The sequence below is a fragment of the Saimiri boliviensis genome, chromosome 17 (genome assembly GCF_048565385.1).
Source record: "Saimiri boliviensis isolate mSaiBol1 chromosome 17, mSaiBol1.pri, whole genome shotgun sequence".
Taxonomy (NCBI): Eukaryota; Metazoa; Chordata; class Mammalia; order Primates; family Cebidae; genus Saimiri; species Saimiri boliviensis.
Window position 1 is genome coordinate 11957072 of NC_133465.1, and position 24316 is coordinate 11981387.

The 24316-nt window shown below is 39.1% G+C and overlaps 1 protein-coding gene across 7 annotated transcripts in view; it reads left to right on the top strand.

The window, feature by feature from the left end:
* DNAH9 (dynein axonemal heavy chain 9) overlaps positions 1-24316 on the top strand; it is a 346949-nt gene that overhangs the window by 51764 nt on the left and 270869 nt on the right. For 6 of the 7 annotated variants that reach the window (XM_039476345.2, XM_074388185.1, XM_010339862.3 and 3 more), the window contains 5 exons: positions 3293-3428; positions 7457-7653; positions 7762-8186; positions 18508-18730; positions 19465-19631. In XM_039476345.2, coding sequence (XP_039332279.2) covers positions 3293-3428; positions 7457-7653; positions 7762-8186; positions 18508-18730; positions 19465-19631 — 1148 coding nt within the window. Of the gene's footprint in view, positions 1-3292; positions 3429-4705; positions 4771-7456; positions 7654-7761; positions 8187-18507; positions 18731-19464; positions 19632-24316 lie in introns of those variants that run through there. The other variant, XM_074388189.1, reaches the window with a different exon arrangement.

Here is a 24316-nt window from a genome sequence, read left to right on the forward strand (position 1 = left end):
AATATTGAAAAGAGTTTTTTTTTTTTTTTCTGTTTTAACTTTTTTATTTAGGAGGATCGTCTGTCTTTAATCTTTTTTTTTTTTTTTTTTTTTTTTTTGAGACAGACTCTTGCTCTGTCACCCCAGCTGGAGTGCAATGGCGTGATCTCGGCTCACTGCAACCTCTGCCTCCCAGGCTCAAGCGATTAACCTACCTCAGCCTCCTGAGTAGCTGGGATTACAGGTGCACACCACTGTGCCCAGCTAATTTTTGTATTTTTAGTAGAGCCTGGGTTTCACCATGTTAGCCAGGCTTTTCTTAACTTCTGACCTCAAGTGATCCACCCACCTCAGACTCCCAAAGTGCTGGGATTACAGGCGTGAGCCACTGCGCCTGGCCCTTGAATTAATTTTTATTTAGGAAGTTACGGAAGTTGAGTTCATTGTTCTCCATATTAACATCTGATTGTTCCCATACCGTTACAAAAATAACTTTTCCTATTGAATTTTTGGCACCTTTGTTGAAAATTGATTCATTGTATCAAATGTAACTACAAAATATATATGGTAGAAAATACCAATGCCACTCGTTCTTGATTATTGATCAAGAGAATCAATTATTAATAAATCCTAAAATGAGGTAGTATATGTCCTCCAATTAGTCTTTCCTTTTCAAGATCACTTTGACTAGTATAGTTCTTTGTATATCCACATAAATTTTAGGTTCAGCCTGCCAATTTCTCTTCAGCCTGAAGAAATTTATTTAGTAGTTCTTCAAGTTCAGGTCTGCTTATGAGATATTCCCTCAGTCTTTGTTTATCTAAAAATGTCCTTATTTCATCTTTGCTTTTAAAAGACAGTTTCATTGGGGAAACATTGTGTATAGATCGTTTTTCTTTTTCTTTATGAAGTTATTTCATTATCTTCTACCTTCCAATGTTTTTTAATAAGAAGCCAGTCATAATTTGTATCTTTGTTTCTCTGTAGATAATCTATTATTTATCTTGGGCTGCTGTTAATAGATTCTTTTTTTCATCTTTGATATTTTTTCAGTGTTGACGATAATGTTTCTAAGTTGATTTTCATTGTGTTCTTCATGCTTGGAGTTAGTAAGTTTCTTGAAACTCTTTTCACTAAATTTTGTGAAATTATGATGTTCTTGTCTGCGAAAATTTCAACATCTATCTTATTTTCTGAGTCTATTTCTTTTCTTTTTTTCCTTTTTAATGAGACAGAAGTTTAACTTCTCTCACATAAAATAAGTTAAATGAGTAGGCTTTCCAGGGTTAGTATGACAATTATGAAATCAGAGACCTACCCTGGTTATTTTCTCAATTTGTTCTTAGTGACTGTTTTCTCTCCAGGTTAAATATCACATTTATCTGCTTCTTTGTATGTCTAGTAATTTGTTTTATTATGTGCTTGACTTGTTGAATGCCCCTTAAATGCCACTTGAGAATCTGGATTTTTTTCCTTTACAGAGTTTGAGTTTTGTTTTGGCGGCTACTAATCTACTGATGGATCACCTTGTTCCTATTGAGCCTCAATTTTTAAGGATCTAATGAGGACTTACTCTGGAATTGAGCTACTCTAATTCTAATTCATGGTGTTTCCAGGGTCTCAACTGAATTCCTGGGTTATCTGCAAGGTGGCTTCATTACTTCTGATATAACTCTAACATTCTCCAACACTCTATCACCTACATAATTTCCATTCAGCTTAGAGCCCTCTGCAACTATTCTTCACCAGGTCTTACAGAGCCTAGCTCTAAACATACACAGCTGATTCCTCAGTCAGACTCAAGAGGACCCGGCCATCACAGCAGCACCAAACTCCGGATTCTGTCTTCTCTGCCCATCAGCGTGAATGCTTTAACTGAGCTCCACTAACCTATGCCATAGTTTGGAAGGGATCTTTGGATAGAAAGCCAGGTGGTGGTGAGGCTCACCTTGAGTATGTCCCTTCTTTCGAGGATCATATCCTCGTTCTGTCTGTTATTCAGTTACCGAAACTAATTATTTCTTTTATTATTATCAGTTTTATGTTTGTTTGCAGAAGAAGAGCAAGTACAATCTGACTCTTTTCTGTTATGGTTAAAATCAGAAACTCAGAGTATTTCTTCCTACTTCATAGAAAATTCCAACACGTTTGTTTCTTAGACTGCAGTAGATTTGAAGCAGTAAACAAAGGTGAAAGATATAGATATGACATTGATAGCTTGACAATCAGAGAAGGTAGAACAATTATACAAAGCAGTCATAAATGCTAGAAGTTATTTAATGTGGAAGCAAACAAGTATACACATTGTAACACCTGAGAGCAACTCTGTATTGTCACCATGTTGTGATTTGCATGATGATGGACTTTAAGTCATGAAGAACATTCATCTTAAATCTACTTAGGAAAGAAAGGTGTGGGTATCACATCTTAGAAATTGTAGAGTTGTTTTATCTAAAAGCAAGATCATGAGATTATTTAAATCCAGGGGGATTTATAACATGGCAATACATCCTAAACGGGTAAATGTGAGTCATCTAGAAATGTTACCCTCTGCAAGTTAGTTCCTGCTTTCTCTGAAGATATTAGATAACTGGAAAACTGCTGTTAAGAAGTGTTAATAATGCAAATAATGAAAAGTAAATGGGATGTCTGTACTTGGCATTGCTAAGCATTTAGGCTTCCTTTCCTTGAAGCCCAAACGTTGTTACCATGGTGATGCTTGGCCACCAATAGGTCAAGAGTGAGTGTATCATGTAAAAGAGAAGGTGGGGAGGGAGGAGGGGAGAGAGAGAGAGAAACATTTTTTATTTGTATTCATTTTCTAAATCACTCAGAATGATTGAATGCCAACTGCAAAACACTTGAGCTCATTTCTGATAATTAACCAGAAAATGCTTTGCTTCTTTGAAGCTCAAGTTTTTATTAAAATGTGAACCTTAATACTGTCTACCCTTAAAATTCCTTCCTCTGCCTACCCTAACTTCTGCCCTGATTCAGCGTCCTCCACAGTGTATCAACCAACACTTAAGAAACACACACATTGTATCCATCAGCATTGCTTCTGAGAAGCTGGACCAACCCCATCCTCCTTCCTGAGGAACAGGCTGGCCCCTGTATTCCCGTCATGGACCAACTTTGCTGTCCTTTCAATCAATGGTAATACTTGTTAGGCAGAGTGGATTCGATACACATCCAATAACAAATTTTTCACAAGAGGGTTTTTTCTCTGTGTTGTTTTTATTTTGACTGTTGATTATGCCAGTTCTTTCCTGCTATTGAACAAGATTTTTATCCTTTCTTCTTTCTTTTATAGGAAAACCTGCATTTATTTTCAGCAGACCCAAACTCCAATATCTGGAAGACTTATGTTAACTCTATTGACAATATGTTGCTGAATGGATTCTTTCTTGCCATTGAGTGCTCCCTCAAGTATCTCCTGGAAAATACTGGTACTTACTGGTTTATGGATGCGGGTTATTATTGGAAAGATAACAACAGTAACATTTGTGGAATTATATTGAAGAGCAATTGAGTGCTCTGAGACTTTTCCCAAAACGTTGTAGACATTTTGTGAATGATACACAGTATAGTAGTAAAGGTTTTGAACTTCTAAATTGTTCAAAAACAAAAGATTTCTGATGCTTAAAATTAGATAATAAACCAAGCTCTAAGATAGTGACACACATAGCAAAAGCAAAAGCATAAAAGCGAATTCCCTCTAAATCAAGCTTCAATAAAGAGGAGTGACCAAGTTAAGCAGCAGGAAGCACTGCTGGTAATGAAGGCAGAAAGCTTCATCCAGGCTTGACTTGGATGGGGCAATGGGTAGGGGGAATTCTGTGCCTTCAGGCTTCATGTGCTTGATTTCTGTGGCCTTTTGAGAACACAAGGAGATTGTGGCAGCCAGGTTAAATGGAAGAAACAGAAGTTTTTCTGAGTGAAAGAGTCACGTAAGAAGCAGAAGAGGAGGTAATTTTCAGAAGAAAAATAAATGTTTAGAACATAATGGGCATTCTTTGTAGCTTTTAAAAAATAGTTAAGGGCTTTGAATTTTTAGTGGATAAACTGGGATAAGGTACATAGAGTTAGAGATACAGAAAGGGCTAACCTTGGCTAGGAAATGATGAGATGGACAGGGCAGAAGAGTTTAGGAGTAAAAGTTGAATTAAACTTTCACATTCTAGCAAATTCTGTGTGGCTTAGCAAGGAACTTATAGAAAGATTTGTCAAAATGAAAAGGCAGAGGTAAATATTTTGAAGCTAGAGGATGGAAGTAAGATGAGAGCTTTTAAGAACTCAAGGATCAAAATGAAATACTGATATAAAGTTAAAAAAAATAGTCCAAGGACAATGTCCAGATATCCAGCCCATGAAAGAGACTACGTGCAGATACCTAGGTTGAGAATACAGAGAGAAGCAAGGCCCAGCACCGAGTGTAGCCCCAGTGGCCATCCCCATGGTCTTGGTAGATAGAATGGCTGAGGTGTGAGGCATGGTCTTTGCTTGCAGGATACAGGGGTGCTCCAAACTAAGGAGATCAACAGCAGGACTCAGGAAATGCAGCATAGTCAGCAAGGTGGGAGATCATCTTCCAGAGCCTGGGAGCAACAAGCCAATGGGGCATGGAACACGGGCACCATGTCTGGACAACTGACTCTTCCAGACCAACACCGGTGGTGTTCACCTTAGTGAACTGACCAAACCTCTTCTTATGCTGGAGGTTCAGGGGACCTCATCACTCATCCTTCCATAGAGAATCTAGAAAGACACCCCAGCCATACTTGGGTGCAGGTAAGGTACTAGAAATGATGCCTTAATGGCTCCATCCTTGACCAGTGGCTATCTGGTTCTCCTGATCTGGGCTGTCTGATGTGTCATGTGTCCAGTTGTGGGAAGGACAGAGTGGGACCAAGGGATGGAGAGAAGAGATGGCAGTCTTTCTCCAAGATTGCCAAAGTGTCCGTCCCTTTGTGGAAAAAGGAGAGCAGGGAACACATTTTCTTCAATATAGAAGCCCTTCACATTCTCCTTTGGATGGACAGGAGCTAAATTTAGCAGCTGCCTGAGCTGAAGCACTATAGATAAAATTTAAAGGCAATGGTTATCTAGGGGGAAGTAAAGGAGCCTAAAGGGGCCTCTGAGAAGAAAATCATGGTGACTCTTTATAGTGGCTCAGTTGGATGGCTTTTTCATCCTAGGTCTACCTTACCATTTTGTTTTCTTGTATCTGGTCAGGTCCACAGTAAATGAGGATGAGGCCCTGGAAAATGGTAGAGGCACAGGACGGAAGGAACCTGTCCACCAAACTGAAACACTCACCTTGGACTGTTACTTGGAGGGGAGCCTACAGTGGGGGGGTACTTCTATGACATTGTTGAAAGCATTCCCAAGACTTGGGTTGATCTCCCTGTCATCTGTCAACCCAAACCCTACATATGTTTTATGCTTCCCACTCCATAGAGAAATGTTCTTTGTCCCTTTACCTAGTAAAATGATTAATGTGTGCCAAGATTGGAACCAGGACAATCTGCTTTGAATGATAATTACATTGGCATTACATACAATGTAGAGATTACAGTCCCATGTCAACATACAGGGCAAAAATCTCATACAGTCAAAACATTCTTTCAAGTCTTTTGAATTCTGCATACTATACGCAACCTTATCTATTAATTTATAAGTACATAATATGTATATTAATGCAGAATATGTCATGAGTATATATATAAAATAAATTATGGGTAATTTTATAAACTGTACTGTTTTATAAACATAATAGTTTTTATAAACTATACTGTTTTATAAATTTATATAATTACTTTGTTATAGGTAAATTTATGTTCCTGTCAGTTAAATATTGGGACTCTCCTGAGTCCAATAATGCAAATTTGTCATCCCTCCAGTTCTGAAGGCAAGGCCCTAGTCTTACATATTTCGAGGATCCTGCAGTATTTTAGTTAGGGTGAATGGCTAAGTTGTGGTAACAAAAACTCTATCAACAATATGGTTTAAAAGACAAAGAAGTCTACCCTTGAAAGCAGGAGTCCAAGGTGGGTGTTCCAGTTTGGTGGGCAGATTCCTTCCATCGTGTGGCTCCATTTTTCAGGGCCTTGTCTTCATTTCCGGGGTTGAGTTGACTCACTGCCACATCCAGTTCTAATCTGGTAGAGGAGAAAGAGAGTTAGTATAGAGAAAGGTCACCTATAATCTCAGGAGTCCCAGCCCGCAAGTGGCATCATCACATCTTCCTAACCTCCACTGGTGAGGAAATTTCACTGCCACACCTGTTGGCAAGCAGGGCTGGGAAATCTGGTCAAATCCCAGTTATCACTTATTTCTAGGGAAGACGACAACAATGGATTTCAGTGAACATTCTCTTGCTACCCATAGTATTCAGCCCTTAACAGGCTCCTAAATATGTCTACAATCAAAAAGTCATATAAAAATAAGTGGTTATTGATAAAAGTTTAAGCATATATCTTATACCTGGAACATCTTGCTCTGTGTTGTGTTTTGATTTAAATTTAGCAAGGCAAGTTGACCTAGTAAGTAATCAGGGATTTGTTAATTATTCATACTGTTTTTAAAATTTTTATCACTGCAGGACCACAGCAATAAATTAAGTTGTTTCTTAGAAAAGGAAAAGGAGCAGAATAGGCAGAATTGTAATTTCTCTTTGTAGTTGGTGTCTGTACATCATTGACAAGCTCAGCCGCATTTGCCTAGCGACGACCACTGTGGATAAATTGTGCCTAGGGAGAAATAACTTGCTTCCAAGAAATGGGCCTTGAAAAATCAACCTCTTCTCATCTGGGCGTGGTGGCTTACACCTATAATCCCAGTGCTTTGGGAGGCTGAGGCAGACAGATCACAAGGTCAGGAGTTTGAGACCAGCCTGGCCAATATGGTGACACCCTGTCTCTACTAAAAATACAAAAATTAGCTGGGCATGGTGGCAGGCACCTGTAATCCCAGCTTCTTAGGAGACTGAGGCAGGAGAATCACTTGAACCTCAGGAGGTGGAGGTTGCAGTGAGCCGAGATTATGCCCCTGCTCTCCAGCCTGGGCGACAGAGCGAGACTCCACTCTGTTGGAGGGAAAAAAAAGAAAAGAAAAATCAACCTCTTCTCAACCAGAGGCTGGACTGTCCCCAAGAGGCATCTGAGAATGTGGAAGGGGAGTCTGGCTTGGGCTGATCCAGCACTAGAATGTGCTCCACGAAGACAAGGAAAGTAAATATCCTGCAGTGCTCAGGAGAGCTTTGCACCAGAATTGGCCTATTCAAATGTCAGTGGTTCCCCAGTTGAGAAGCCCTGCAAGACTATCACCCTCACATTGTATGGGATGTAAACAGATTTTACATTTCCATTTCCCTACAGTCTAGCAGCTTATCTAAAGGAAAGCATTCATCTAGGTGCTTTTAAAACACTCCTGTACTTTGATCCACTCTGTTTTGTTTGTTTTCTGTGTTTTTCAGAGTGTAAGGCAGAACTTACCCCAGTATTTGAAGCACAGCTGACGCTAGCCATCCCAGAGCTAGTTTTCTATCCATCTCTGGAGCCTGGAGTGAAGGGGGGTTTCTATGACATCGTTGAGGGTCTCGTCACCAGCATTTTTGGGATCTCATCTCTGGTGCCACGGCTTTCCCCACGAAACGGCTCTCCTCACTATCAGGTACTGGAGCTGCAGCCACCTGCCCTCCACCTGTGTCCCCTCCAGCCGAATCTTGAACTTCGGGCTGCGCACTGGTGTAACCTGCCTGCTGTTGTCTCGCTTCCCCAGGTAGACCTGGACAACATGCCAGTTTTGGCAAACATGCGGCACACACTCATGGAGAGAGTCCAGAGGATGATGGGCCTCTGCTGTGGCTATCGGAGCACCTTCAGCCAGTATTCCTACCTCTATGTGGAGGACCGGAAGGAGGTTCTGGGTCAGTTTCTGCTGTACGGGCACATCCTCACTGCAGAGGAAATTGAAGACCATGTAGAAGACGGCATCCCAGAGAACCCTCCCCTCCTTTCTCAGTTTAAAGTGCAAATTGACTCCTATGAAATGCTCTATGAAGAGGTGTGCAGGCTGGAGCCCATCAAGGTGTTTGACAGCTGGATGAAAATTGATATTCGACCCTTTAAGGCATCTCTGCTGAATATTATTAAGAGGTGGAGCCTCCTGTTCAAACAGCATCTTGTGGACCACGTCACTCACAGGTACTACAGTTGTTTTCACTTTCTTCTGGCATGCTAGGCTGCGAGGAACACTGTGTTTTAATGTTTTTCATATTTTTCTCCACGGATATATTGGTTAAATTAAAAATTTAGACAGCAGCTGGGCACTGTGACTTACACCTATAATCCCAGCACTTTGGGAGGCCAAGGCAGGTGGATCTTGAGATCAGGAGTTCAAGACCAGCCTAGCCAATATGGTGAAACCCTGCCTCTACTAAAAATGCAAAAATTAGCCAGGTGTGATGGTGGGCACCTGTGGTCCCAGCTACTGAGGAGGCAGAGGCAGGAGAATCACTTGAACCTCTGGGAGGCAGAGGTTGCAGTGAGGCAAGATCATACCACTACACTCCAGCCTGGGCGACAGAATGAGATATCATCTCAAAAAAAAAAAAAACAATTAAGAGAGCTGGTCAGAGGTTCTAGGCTTTTGGACACCCTAGTAACTTACATCCTGCCCTTTTCTTTGTTCACCAGATAAAGCCTCTTTGTTTTGTTTTCCATTTGACATCCAGTGTGTGAAAGATATGTGGTTGAGTGGTAATGTTAGAGACAATAATAGCAGATCAAGCTCCCTTCACAGCCCCATGTGATCCCTTTAAGCTTGGGAAGCAGAGGGGTTCTAATGATCCTCTTAAAATTTACTTCTACCACATATTCCTTGTCTCAGATTATCCAACTGGGCAATGTGGACGTCATCAAAACCCCATGCTCCTGACCGCCTGTCTGTGCCATTCACTGTGCGATAGGCTGGATATGAAACTCTGGTCTGTCCTACTGAGACCTAGACTACGCAGCCCAGCAGTAGTCTCTCTAAACCAGAGTATCATCCTCTGCATGAATAATCCATGAGGTCAACAGTCCCCTGGTCACTTTACCTTGGCCTGGTCCCCAGAGACCCAACACAATTAGAATCTCGACCCCCATCTCAGAATCCAATGGGGCAGCACCCGTCCCTCTGCACAGCGATCACCCTTTGGAGTGCTGGACAACACTGTGGGGAGGCCAGCCTGACCCTGTCCTTAGTTTTGTGCTGATTTTGCTTAATGCTGCCACTGCCTTGCTCCATGATCTGGAGCCATAGGCAGAAAGAAAATGGCAACATCGAGAATTTTTTCTATCTACAGATAAACTTTGAGAGACTTTCCAAGGGTAATGTTCGACCACCCTAGGAAACCCCAAGAACGCTTTGTTGGGATGTCTTAAATGTGGCTTCCTGGGTATTCTTCCACATTCATGAAAGCTTTTGTTCCCCGAGGAACTCAGAGGCAAGAAGAAGAAATGCTGGTGGGTGGTAGGACTGTGACAGAGCCCCAGAGTGGAGCACTGTTGGAGGGGACAGATGCTTTGTGGTCCCTCGCCATTGCTAGGTCTAGTGATCCAAGGACAAGGCAGCATGTTTCAAAATGCCTATTTTATTATTCAGGCATGGCAAGGCCACAGAGCAGGGGACAACTGCCATAAAAAGGTAGATTGTTACTCACAGTTCCTAGGAGGATGGAGTATAGCATGCCATACAGGGCCACAGGGGGAAGCTCCAGGGTCTGTCAGGAGGCAGAGGGGAGTGGAGAATATAGGCAGGGGCCTTCATTGTGATTTCCATGGGAAGGAATAGGTGAGCATGGCAAGCAGGTTTAGGATTGGTGAGTTTGAACATTTCAGCAGCTCTGGGGCATAAAGACTATTCCTAATTGTCTGGGACCTGACCTTGGGCTGATTAGGGCAGCAGGATAATGGCCTAGAGCATGAGAGCCGGCTGGACTCTGGAATGGTTGGTTTGCATATGGAAGATGTGCTCACAGGCCAGCCACTGCTGTCTCAAGGAATTGCTCAGCCCTGCGTGGGGAAGTCCCTGCAGAGTTTCTAAGACCCCAGATGTGAAAGGATCAAAAACACATGGTTGATACAGGACATGGTAATAGCAGCTGTTATGGGCATCAACCAGGTAGGCTTCATTCAAAGGATCTAACACAGTTGGTTTAACAGGATGGACACACAGTAGAGTAATTAGGAGGCCTGAACTTGTGTCCTTGAATCCCTGTTTCCTCATCTCTGAAAGAAGACAGCCCAACTGGATTCTTCTAAGGTGGCTTCCGTCTTCCACCTTTAACAGTTGGTGATTCTAGAAACTGGCTACTGTGTTACACTTTAGGAGAAGGTTTTAGAGGACTTTTAGATAAAATAGAAATAATACAAAAAATTATTATTGTCTCTTTGTGCCATATAATTATGTGATTTCTACCTTTCCTTAATAGGTCAGGATGAATCTCACCTTTTGTTGCATCTTAGATACTTCATTCAATGCCAGAAGCCCAACCCTTTTTATTACTTAAATTCTCATCCTCATTCAGCTCTTCCTGTCTTAATCTGACTCAACCCCTTCCCCTGCACTTGCAAAGCTTTCCCGTGCCCTTGCACCAGACCTCAGGATCTTACAGCAGCAAATACCCACTGTCCCCTTCATCTTTTCTCATCACCTTTTTGCTCCTACTGAATCCTGGCTCCTTCTGCTGTCCCCTAAGGATACTGCTTCCCTTTTAACAGTGTTGCTTCAAGTAGTATTACATGTGATCATGGAGTAGGTGAGCATTCCTCTAGGGTGTGGAATTGCTAAGTCAAAGAGTATGCATATCATGCCAAGCTCCCTCCATAATAGAGACAGCCATGGGTGAAAGGTCTTACAGCCTAGCATCCTCCCCACCTTTTAGTATTGATAAATTGTTTAATGCTGGCCACTCTGGTGGGAGTGTAGTGGTATCTCACTGTGTTAAATATTTAGCACTACTCTGAGTATTTATGTTTTTGGCAAGTCATTATGTTTCCTTTTCTGTGCCTATTCATATCCATTATTCATTTTTCTAGTGGAGTTTGTTTTTTTCCCTTTTGATATTATGATTAGGAATTACTTATATATGCTGTATCTAGTCCTTTGCTATTGTATGTCTTGCAAATGGAGTCTACCATTTTGTGAACTGTCTTTTCACTCCACTTATAGTATATTCTGATAAACAGATTCTTACTTTCAGTGTGGCCCAAATGTATTCAACTTTTCCCTTACATTGTTCTTTCATCTTATTAAATAAATCCTTTTTTGCCCTAATATCCTAATGATCCTCTCCTGTATCCTCCTCTGAAAGTTTTAAAATTCTATCTTTCACAATTAGTAGTTCCTTATCTAGCACTGCATGAATATGAAGAAAACCTAATTACTGTAGCTTAGTGACAAATCTCAATATCTGGCAAGGCAGGTCTCCACCTGAATCATTTTCATCAAGAATGTCTTGACAGTTTTTGGTCCTTACCATTTCATATAAATTGTAATTATCAGTTTGTAAAGGAAAAAAGTCTGTTGAGATTTTAATTTTGTTTGTAGTGACTATAGATCAATCTGAGTAGAATTGACGATATTGAGTATTCTTGTCCAAGAACATGTTCTCTCTCCACTTACTTGCATCCTTTTTATGACTTTCAGTGAAATTTTGTAATTGTCATCTTTAAAATAATTCAGATATATTCCTCGGTATTTTTTTTTTTCGATTCCTAGCATAAATAATATTTTTAAATTGTATTTTCTGTAGAAATGGAATTGATTTTTGTATTTGACTTTGTATCAAGCAGCCCTGCTAAATTAATTTAATAATTTTGATAATTCATCTGTACACTCTTTGGTGTTTGCTGTGTTCATGGTCATCATCTACACATTTATGATAGTTTTATTTCTTCTTCCTTCTCAGACTTTATGCTTTATATCTCTGTCTCTTATCTTACTATCCTGGCTAGGACTTCCAGTAGAATGTTGAATGAAAGTGGGGATAACATACATCTTTGTCTTGTCTCTGATCTGAAAAGGAGTGCTTTCAACATTTCACTGCTGAGTATAATATTTGCTGTGAATTTTCCGTGGATTTGCTTTATCTGATTTTAAAACTTCCCTTCTATTTCTAATTTGTTAGGAGTATTTAGCATAAATGGATGTAAAATTTTATCAAGTGTTTTATCTATGCCCATTAAGATAATTCTGGTTTTTCCCTCAAGCTGTTAAAGTGGTGAACATATTATTTGGCTTCTAATATTAAAACAACCCAGCATCTGATATATACACAAAATATAAAATATTATCTTTTTCAATGAACTTTCTGGTTTATTTTGTTTGCAAATATTTTGTTTAGCATTGCTGCACCTGCTTGTGATTGAATTTGGCCTTCAATTTTCTTTCTTTCTTTTTTTATTTTACTGTCTGTATCTGATTTTTGGTTATGTAACTTTGCTAGCTTCATAAAACAAGAAGTAATCCTTCGTATTTATTCTCCAGTAGACTTGGTGTAATCTTGAAATTCTCTGATCTGTGAAAGTTTGTTTTAAATTTCTTACTGAGCCATCTGGGCTTGGGATGTTCTTTGTAAGAAGATTTTAGCCTATAATTTCTTTAGTGATTATAAAGATACTGAAGTTTTCTATTCCTTAGTAAGTCACTTTTAGTAAGTCATATTTTCTAGGAATGTATCCGTCTCATGTAAATCTTCAAATTATTGTTATAAAATGGATAATATCCTCTCAACTGTTTAATCTCAGCACGATCAATGTTGTCTCCTTCTTTCCATTTCTATCTATTTTTATTTGTGCTTTCTGGTTTCCTTTCTTAGTCTTGCCAGACACACAAAAAAATAATAAATTCATTGATTTTATTTCTTATAGTTTTATTATTTCAATAATTTTTTTATTCTATTATTTTCTTTACTACCTTGGATTTATTTTTTGTTCTTTGGCTAATGTTTGCTTGTTAATTTTGAGTCTTTTGTCTCTTTGAATGCTAACATCGAAAGTTAAATTCTCTTCTAAGTACAGTTTTACCTCCATCTTGCACTTTAGTATGTAATATTCTCATTTAATTCAGCTCTAAATACCTTTAATATTCATTATAATGGGTTCAGATTTTTTAATTTTTCAAATGTGGGACTTTTCTAGTTAGAATCTTGTTACTAATTTCCAACTTAATTGCACTGTGGTTACAGAATGTTATATGTAATAACAAGCTTCTGAAATTTGTTAAAGTTTGCTTTATTCACTATATATATTCAGATATTATAAATTTCTGGGCATATTTGAAAATAATGTATATTCTGTAAGTACTGAGTGGAATGTTCTCTGTATGCCTATTGGTTTAAGTTTGTTAATTATTCTATTCAAATCTACTGTATCCTCACTGCCTTTTTTTAATCTGCTTAATTTATCATCACTTACAAAGATAATTGTTTTAAAAATCTTCCATTTTGATGATATATTGTCAATTTCTCCTGTAATTCTGTAAATTTTTGCTTCATATATTTTAAGGTTATGTTATATAGGCATGCAGATTTTGACTTTTTATATCTTCTTGGAACATTGGACCTTTTAATCAAACATTAAATATCTTCTTTATCACTAGCAGTATTTCTTGTACTGAAGTATGTTTTGTCTTATATTAATGTAGCTAAACCAATTTTTCTTTGGTGGTATTTGCTTGGTGTATCTCTTTTTATATTTTGGCTTTCAACCTTGCTGTGCCCTTACATTAGAAGACATTTTTACAATCAACATAGAACTGATTTTTAAAATCCACGTTAGCAATACATATTTTTTTAACTGGAGGGTTTTGATCATTAACATTAATCATGGTATATTTTAATTTAAATCTACCATTTTATTATGTTCTTTTAGTTTGCTATTCTTTTTCATTTGTTTTCTTTTTTGTCTGCTTTGGGATATAATTTTTTATACTTTCTTTTTTTTTCTTTATTCCATTTTTCCCTCTGCTACTTTGAATGTAATCCCATATAGTTCTACTGTTCTAATGGTTACCACTGCTATTTTAATAAGCATATCATTAAAATAAATTTATTTCTATTTTTAATCTCTTCATAATGATTAAAAGACTTTAGAATAGTTTGATGTCTCCTGTTCATCCATCAAATTATATTCTATCTTTTCAAGTAATTTAGACTGTGCTCTATTATTTATTTAAGCCTCATGAATTATACATATATACCAAATGTTTATTTAGATTTACCAATGTACTTACCATTATTGTTCTATAGTCCGACATGCCACTGAGGTATATCCATTAGAAGTTCCTTTAGTAAAAGTCCATTGATGAAGTGCTCTCATTCTTTCCATATCTGAAATGTATTTATTTTGCCCTTGTTCTTTAAAAATAGTTTTGTGGAGGAGAGAATTCAAGATAACATGAATTCTCTTTGATTATTGAAAATATTATTCTACTGTGTCCTGGCTTCCATTTTTTGTTGCTGAGTCATCAGTTATCAGTCTAGATTTTTTTGTTTGTTTTTGTTTTTGTTTTTGATACGCATGTTGTTGTTTTAAGAAACTTGTCTTTGCTCTTAAGCTAATTTTAAGATTATTTTTTCTTTTTGGTAATCTATAGTTTCATAGTGAAGTATTTATTTATATGATAGTTTTTTAAATATTTATTCTGCCTGGGATTCGTTGAGCTTTCTTGACTTTACATAGAGTGTCTTTCAGCAATTCAAGAAAATGCTTAGCCAGACTCTTCACAAATGTTGCTTCTTGCTTGTTCTATTTTGTTCTTCTGGTGCTTTTGTTATACTTACATGTGATGTTTTCATTATCTCCTGTCTTTTAGTGACTTGCATATTTTTCCTTTTTTCTCTTTCTACCCTGCAGTTTGGAAACTTCTCCACATATATCATATGGCAGTCTAATCCCCTCTCAGCTTCATCAAAGTCTTCAGTGTAATCCACTCACTGAAATTTAAATTACAATTATATTTTCCATTTTTAGATCTTCTAATCAGTTATTTTATAATTTTGCTTGCTTGTTTTTATTCCTTGTTATTTTTCACATTTTAAGCTTTTTCTTTTATTTATTTTTTAAGTTTTGGAATATGTTTATTAGAGTATAATCTTAAGATAATTTTTGATTTGTCAACTTAAAAATGTTCGATTCTTCCTGCCATATAGTAAAGTGATATAAAGGCCTACTGAAAATTATTTGCTTCTTTCTCCTGGAATTGTCCATCAACATATGACCATTTTTGCATTGCCAGCAAACACCTGTTAGAAGCTTTTTTTATGCTTCTTTTCACAAAGCAATGCTATCACAAGCCATAATTCTCATGTAATCTACTTCATAAATTTTGCCACTTCTCTGAATCCAGCATTCAATATAAAGGTCAACAACACGCTATCACAGATTTCTAGAGTGCTCAGAGAACCTCTGAAATGGCCTCCATTCCTGACTCTGTTACAATGCTGGATTTATGCTTGAACATACAGGTCAAGCTGGGCCAGGGCCAGGACCAGGGCCAATAACCTGTAAGGACTATAAGAACAGATCAAGGCTTCTGAAAGCTGGTTCCTAAAGAAAGCATTTCTGTATAAACTGGTATGTCCTGCTTAACAGGAACAGGTTGTTTTTCGGAGTCAGTCTTACATTGATGTCTACCAAACTATAGAGGAGTCACTTTCTCCTGCTCTGTGGGACAGAAACGATAAAGCAATGCACCAAATAAAGGACCCTTTTGTCTTTTAAACAGATCACATATTGCAACTTTATATTCTGCATCTCAATCCTACTGTCTGAAGTCTTCACAGGTTTAGTTTCACTGTTTCTGCTAACTCCCACTCATGGTGACTTTTTTCTTGTGTATTTTGTAATCTTGGATTGTAAAATCATATCATTTAGAATTTAAGCCTTGGTGAATCTTTGGAGAACTAGACTGTAGTTGCCTTCCTCCAAAAGATTTGCATTTCCTCTGCCAGCTATCAAGGAACTCTACCAACCCTGGGCCATGGGGACTGTGCCCTACAGTGGTCCATCAGTGCCAAGGTCAAGACAGGCAGATTTTCTCAACATCCCTTTCTGTGCTGCGTATTTATTTTTGCTCACCCTTACAGTGTCCCAACTTTGTGTGCAGCCTCCTATTACCCTTCTCACTTCATGTGGGCCCTAGACTTAATTACTAGTCCTTCAGGTCCCACAAACAATTAAATAGAAACTCAGGGTCTCCAAGCTTCAGTAGAAGCTCTCATTTGGAAGCCAGCACCAGATCCTTTTTACCTCCCAGGTTCTTGCTTTGACTACATTTTCAGCCTCCAGAGATTCCTTAATTTCATGCTACCTTAGTGATGCATTTTTAAATGATTTGGAAATAGTTGCTTAAACATTTCATTGTTTTATCAGAAAGGCTACCCATATGATTATGTAAACTAAACAGTTAGAAATACAAGTCCACCATTTTCTAATTCAGGCTTTTGCCATATCACCCCCATTGAAGTTATTCTTGTCACACTCGCCATTGAATTTTGTATGGTCAAATTCAATGGTAGTTATCAGGCTTCATCTTACTTTTACCTCTCAGCAGTACTGGGCACAGCTGATCCTCCCTCCTTCCCAGTTCCTCACTTTTCTTGCATGCCTTTCATCTCACTGTCTATTTCTTCTTGGTCTCATTTACTGGACTCATCTCATCATTTAGGCCTCAAAATACTGAATTTTCTGAAGCTTTATCTTGGACTTTCTTCTTTATCTGCATTCATTTTTCAGGTGACACCCAGCCCCATGCTTTAAAAACATCTCTGTGCTAATAGTTACTAAATGTGTCTTTCAAGCCCCTTGTCTCAGGAACTCCAGATTTATATTTTGCTACCTAATAAATAGCTCCTTTACCTGTCTAGTGTCTGAGAGGCATCACAAACCTAAAATGTTTAAGATCTATTCCTCTCCCTTCCCCCACCAAAAACATTAACCTTCCCCAATTCATCCTCATACCTTTAAAGGTCATCACCATTGACATCATTGCCAGGAGTCATCATCAATTTCTCTCATTCCCTTACATTTCTCTTCCAATCCATCAGAGTACTGTTGGCTCTACATGCAAAATTATCTTGACTCTGCCTACTACTCACATTCACCATCCAGGTCAAAGCCAGTGTCTATCACCTGGACAAGCACACTGGTCCCTAACTGCCCTCCTAGCTTCCATTCTTGTCCCCCCACCACCAATACCACCGTCACCAGCACCACCACTTCCAGCTAAAATCTCTTCTCCATCCCCAGATCTTTTTGATGAAACAAATCAGATCATGCATTCTCCTACTCAGAATCCTCACTCTTAGAATAAAATCTGGACTTCTTGCCACAACCAATAATGCCCTACATGGTCTTGCCCCTCACAAATCCTCTGACCTTTCCTTCCTCTATGCCTTCTCTTATTCCCCTTAGGCTTTTGCCACCATGACTTTTTCCATTTTCCTCAAACCAAACTTTATCTAACCCCAGTGCCTTTGCTCATGATGTTCCCTCTGTCTGGAATGCTCTTCTCCGATTATTTCTGTGGCTCATTCCTTTCCGTGATTGCTCAATAGCATCTGCATATAAATATACCTCAGAGAAAATAATCTACCCCATCTCTAGTGTCTACCCTCTTATCCTGACTTATTTTTTCATTAGCACTCATTACTATGTGAAACTGTACAATTTATTTCATCATTTTTTTCTTTTTACTTTTTCCACTAGAATATAAGCTTCATGAGGGCAGGGTCTTCATTTCTCTTATTTGTTATTCTATTGTCATTTGTAATAGACAATCATTCTGTTGAATTTTTTTTTAATGAACCTATTTAAACTTTCAGAATAATCAGTGAGATAAATGACTTTTCCAATCTTATAGACAAGGAAACCTAGGCTCAGAGGTGACAAATGGCTTGGCCATGGTCACATGTCTAATAAATGTGAAAATCTAACTCAAACATGTGTGACGTTATAGGCCATAGTATTTTATTATTTCTTAATTTATCTTCTAACTTTCTGCTTTGAAATAATTTCAGACTTAACAAAAAGGAAACTTTACAAAGTTTTCTTTTGCTCTTCACCAAGCTTCCCCCAATGGTAACATCTCATATAAGCATAGTACAGTTATCAAAACCAGGAATTTAATATTAGTATAGAAGTAGTAAATGATCTATTGATCTTATTCAAATTTCGCCAATTGTCCCACTAATATTCTTTTTTCTGGCCCAGGATTCTATCCAGATCACACATTACGTTTAAATGTCATGTCTCCTCCTGAGTTTCCTCCATTGCAGGACAGACCTCAGTCTTTGTCTTTCATAACCTTGACACTTGTGCAGGAGGCCATATTCTTAAAATCAGAGCATAGTCTATGCAGAGTGCTTAGCATGTGGTAGGACTTTCGTAATGATAGATATTTTTGTTGGGGAAATCAATACATCTTCCTTTTGAGGAGTAGAACAAGCATGGCTCCTTACATTCTGTTTGTGTTGATTAGCTTGGCTGACCTTGAAGCATTTATAAGGAACAGTGAGAGCGGCTTACTCAAGAAAGTTGAAAAAGGAGATTTCCAAGGCTTGGTTGAGATCATGGGACACCTTATGGCTGTTAAAGAACGGCAGAGTAACACTGATGAGATGTTCGAGCCCTTAAAGCAGACTATTGAATTGCTGAAGACCTATGAGCAAGAATTGCCGGAAACTGTGTTTAAGCAGCTGGAGGTCAGTGCATATATGTCTTCTTTATAAAAGAAACAGAGGAAGCATTTTAGGATTTCAGAAGGGGTAAAGTGGAGTCCAGCAAGTTAAAAATAGAGCTTAGAGCTGACTCAAGATCCATGTTTTGGAACTGTAATATGCGGCATATTTGTAAGGTCTAGAAAATTCTGAGAACTCAGTACCTGTGGGAGAATGCAGTGCTGGAGATATATGGGACAATTAACATGGATAATTTTTTTCCCATAGAAATGAACAAGTGTTTCGACTGAGAGAGGAAAAGAAAGCAGATCTGAAAGATGTTAAGATGGTCCAGGAGGAAGTGTGGGACATAAAAGAAAATAACCAGGCAATCCTGAATCCTGAAGAATAGAGAAAAGGCAAGGGGTTAATGTAGTTTCAGTAAAAATAGATTAAAAGCAATAGAAACCAAAGATTGTAGAAACATCTTCCCTTAAAAAAATATCTAAAAGTTTCTTTAGCATTCTAAGTTTTCACAAATTTAGAGGGCTTAGAGGGCCAGTGGCTGAGAGCAAGAAGATTAGTGTTGAGAGCAGCTACAGAAGGAAGTCAAGGAATAGTGGGTAGAGGGCAGATTGTAAGGAACGGGAAGATGACACCATCACATTATCATACCATCTTGTAGCACAAATGGAAGCCATCTGGGCTCTGCCAGCTCAGGACTATGGGAAAGGAAAGAGCACCATGGGAATCTGATCACACTGAGGTCTCCTTTGCAGGAGCTGCCTGAGAAATGGAACAGCATAAAAAAGGTGGCCCTTATTGTGAAGCAGCAGGTGGCCCCACTGCAGGCAAATGAAGTGACACTCCTCCGCCAGAGGTGCACAGCCTTTGATGCAGAACAGCAGCAATTCTGGGAGCGATTCCACAAAGAAGCCCCCTTCAGGTATGGGTCAAATACTGCTGCCTCTCTTTCTCTGAACATTGCAGTCTTTGAGTCATGGGTAATCTTTCTGTTGAGCGTGTGTATTTTCCAGCACCTGCAGACCAGTTAGTAGTCTTCCCTCCCATTTAAGACTTTTGGTTGAAACGTGGTACTAACGTGGTCCAAATCCTATCATGACCTATAAGAAATGGTCAAGGATTGTAGAAACATCTTGCCTTAAAAAAATTCATATAAATCTAGAAGCATCTTGGTGCCTCCACGTTTATAAAGGGATTATAGGTGGTATAATTACTAGGATTTTACTAAACCTTTAGCATTCTAAGTTCTCACAGACTGTTCTTTTGGTTTTAAAAAGTGGCTGTTGGATTTTTAGAATTTTGCAGTGCATTTCATTTTGACAGCATAAAGGAAGGATTTAGCCGGAGGTTTTCTTCAGGAGTGTTCTCTCTGCTTGGTTCAGATGCCTGCCTGCTTGTTATGATGGGTCTTTGCACAAACAAAGCAACTCTGGGATGGGCAGCACCATTCACCTGTGCCCACACTGCACACATTGGGGCTCCTTTCTCAGGGGTTTCCTCCCATGGTGGAGAAGCGGTCTGGTCCTCGTCCACTGCTCAGCATCAAGGTCTCCAACCAGGAGGCCAAACTGGTGCTGAATGATCCTACATCTGCTGATGTGCCATCTAGATTGGGTCCCCCCTGCCCCAACACTCCTGCTCTGTGATTTGTTTCCTGTTTCTTTGAGCTTCATTTCTTGCTGAGTCTCCTCTATAGTTTCGGGTAGACAGACTTAGAAATCTCCAAACTGGAAAATTCTCTATGCTCACAGTGAGGAATGTTTTCATTTTCAAAGGTTATTTGCCCACAGAAATATTATAGCAACAAACCAAACAAAAAAAAATACAACTTCATAGCAGCGAAGTCCAATAAAAATTAAGTGCATGGATGCTAGATTCATATTGCTTGGAGTCCAATTTCAGATTGTCTACGTACTGCTTATGTTATGACAAGTTACGTAATACCTTTGTGCTTCAGATTCCTCATCCATAAAAAGCAGATAATAATAGTGCCCACCACATATAGTTATTGGTTGAATTAAAGAGATCATTCTTGAAAGTGTCTAGCATTGTGCCTGGTACTATGTTGCAAAACCATACTGGTTTGCCCAGGACTTTTCTGATTGTTATTTGTTTGTCTGTTTGATTATTTTTGACATAGCGTCTTGCTCTCTCACCCAGGCTGGAGTCCAGCATCATGATCATAACCTACTGTAACCTTGAACTTTTTGGGTTCAAACGTTCCTCTCACCTCAGCCTCCTGAGTAGCTGGGACTACAGGCATCCTTGTGTCTTGGGAAGCACCTCTGTTCTGGGCAAACTGGCTGGTTGCTCATCCAACCTGGCATGCCTATTCTTATCATTCATTCTTCAAACATTTCTTAAGCAGCTGTTCTCTCCGAAGCATTATGCTTGGAGTCATAGAGAATAAGATGAGTATGTAAAGAGGTAGGGAAGGACAAGTGTGTAAAACAGACATAAGATATAAATATATAAAACATATGACTCTAAAGCAATGTGCTGCCATGTGGGCTGCCCATCAGAATCACCCGGAGAGATTTTTAAAACTCCCAATGTCCAGTCTGTCCTGTGTACCAATGAAGTTAGACTTTCTGGAGGTGAGACCTGTGCATCAGTATGTTGTAAACTCCAGTAATTCCAATGTGCAGCCCAGTTTGAAAACCACTACCCTAAAGGAAAGTAATTGGTTTCCTTTCAAGCAATCATGCGGGGGAATATGACTCCTAATATAACTCCTAAGTCTGTATCCCCTTAGAATAACTGACTTAAGAGCCACACCCTTGTTCCAACGAAGCATCTGTTACTCAAAACCCTTATGGACTCCTTGGGGGACTGTCTTTCAGAGTCCAAGGCTTCTTCTTTTGACTCTTTTTTGGGCATGCAATTGAATTTTTGAAATTGAACACCAATTCAGAGCCAAAACTGCTGAGGGAGGTAAGTTCTCCAGCTGGGTAATACTACTTACACCAAAGACAACAGCCATAAAAATAAAGACACTAATGTCTTTGCACCAACAGTCTCTTAAAATAATTTCAAAAAAGAAAAAAAATTCAAAGATGTTGAGGAAAATGTCTTCTCAAAGAGAATTCTAAAACTGCTTGAAAGGGAAACAACACTGATGTGCCTTTGTGTCTGTTGGAAATTCAGTATTCTGGCTGGGCACGGTGACTCACACCTGTAGTTCCAGCACTTTGAGAGGCCAGCGAGGGTGGATCACGAGGCCAGGAGTTCAAGACCAGCCTGGCCAATAGGTGAAACCCTGTCGCTACTAAAAATACAAAAATTAGCTGAGCGTGGTGGCACAAGCCTGTTATTCCAGCTACTTGGGAGGCTGAGGCAGGAGAATTGCTTGAACCTGGGAGACAGAAGTTGCACTGAACCAAGATCACACCATTGCACTCCAGCCTGGTAACAAAATGAGACTCCATTAAAAAAAGAAAAGAAATTCGGTATTCCTCCTTCATGGGTATGTTTTGTGTATTGATCAGCTCCTGTTTGTTTTTTCATTTTATTTTTATTTGAGAGTTGTGTTCATTTTTCTTTCTTTGCACTTGTATCTGCTGGCTGTGAGGATGTTGCTACTCTTAGCTGGGTGTTCCAAATTCACATCTGTTAATTTGACATGCAGATGAATCCCTAGAAGAGGATGCTTTGAAAAGAACTGCTGGGAAACCAAACATTTCTGCAATTTTGATGTATTTCTCTTCTTGTCAAGAAAAACATCAGAGCTAAAATGGAATTGTAGATTTATTGTTAAAGCGAATCTTAGTGGATGTCAACTTATGTGTTTTGTTTTCTTTCTTAGTTTGGTGTGTGTGAGTGTTCAAAATTTGTAGGTATTGTGTGTAACATGTAAGTTTAAATCTGGTTTCTCTACTGTTATTTGTGAAGTTCTAAGTTGCAGACCCTGGAACATTTTTCCGTGAATTCAAGTTGGAGTTTAATTCTGGTTTCTTCACTTTTAGATCATTTATGAATTTCTGAAGTGCAGACCCTGGTACATTTCTCTGTGGATTCGTTTCTGCTCCTGATTAGGTTACATGGATTAAGCTCAGTTTTGGATGTTCTCATCTTTAAGTAGAGGGAGAAAAAAAAGAACCCAATTGTCTTATTAAGCCCTTGCAGTCTGACAGGTGCTATGTGAAGTCAAGTTGCATGGGTTAAGGTTCTTCATGTCCAAGTCAAATTTCAGGTCCCCCATTAGTTCTTAACTCTAAGTTATAATGCCATATTTCTAGCTGAGCTCTCACCACAGTAATAGGCTGAATCGTCCTGCACAGATTCCAGGGCTGTGTGCAACTTTTAAAGCTGGTGACAAATTCTCCCTCTTAAATGAAAGGAATGCCCACATGCTCTAGGGCATTTTACCATTTGGTCTTCCTGACCTTAAGCACAGTCTTCCTGACCTTAAGAAACAGCACCATGACATACAGTCTTCTTACCCACATCAAGACCAAGTTAATCGAGGGACTGCTGAGCCAAAATAATCTATCTCTGTGTGAGCTCCAGCTCAATGAAGACCATTCGTGTTTCCAGCAGGCAACCAGGTTCTATGAATGGCTGGGAGGGCTTTCTTGAAGTTACCTTCAGTGGGGTGCTGTCCTACATGACAACTGGAGAAAACAGCTTTCCAAATAGCCCAAGGCAACAGTCCTAAGGAAAGAAAGGGTTTTTTCCTGCTCGCACAATGTCTGTTGTTTCTTTAGTAGCTGCAGAAAAGGCTGGTATTCATCATTAAACCTCCAAGGGACATATAGATATCCTAAGATATGTCATTCATTCAGCTCAATCCTGTTCTTCCAGTTAATCTGACTCATTCAGATGATTTAGGCTTTCATGGAGTAGATGAGGTGTGGTCTCAGCAGTGGAGTTCAGAAAAAGCTGTTAGGATTTTGAGATGATACACCTTTCCTGACCTCAAGGACTTATAACCTCAGGGACAACTTGAAAAATGAGCAATAAGGCATGCACACTGGGACCAGCTTTAACCCCACCTGGGGAGGCAGTTCACACCTCCTGTGGAACATGGTGCTTGTAATGGTGAGCCAGAGCCATTGGCAAGTAGGAGCTGTTTCAGAGGGAAAAAAAAGAGTAGAAAATGAGGATATTCTGGGCAAAGGAAATAGCATATATGAAGATGCAAAAGGATGAAAATGTAAGAAACAGCTGGAAAACTGCCTGTGTGCATGGCTGGGATGCAGGAAGTAGGAGAAAAGAATGGAGGAGGCCATGTTTTGACCATAATTGTTGGAAATGGATTTATAACATTGGGAAAAATCCACACCGAGACAATGGATCTCTCCGCAAAACCAGTTTTACTTCTTATGGGAAGGGTGCAACTTGCTGGCAGTTTTGCCACAACAGCACACCTAAACAAAGGAGACAGGGACATTTATAACTTTTATAACCTGACACAATCGCCCCACTGTTGGGTCCAGTTTCCATTGGCTGGAACAGGACCTCACATTCTATGCTTGACCTGATTGGCTAAAAACTTGGAAATTTTCTAAAGAAGTAAAGGTAGAGGAGAACAAAGGAAAAGAGGAAGTAACTTGAGGAATGCTTAGGGAAGCGATAACATTTTCAAATAAGGAAGGGTAATAAGCT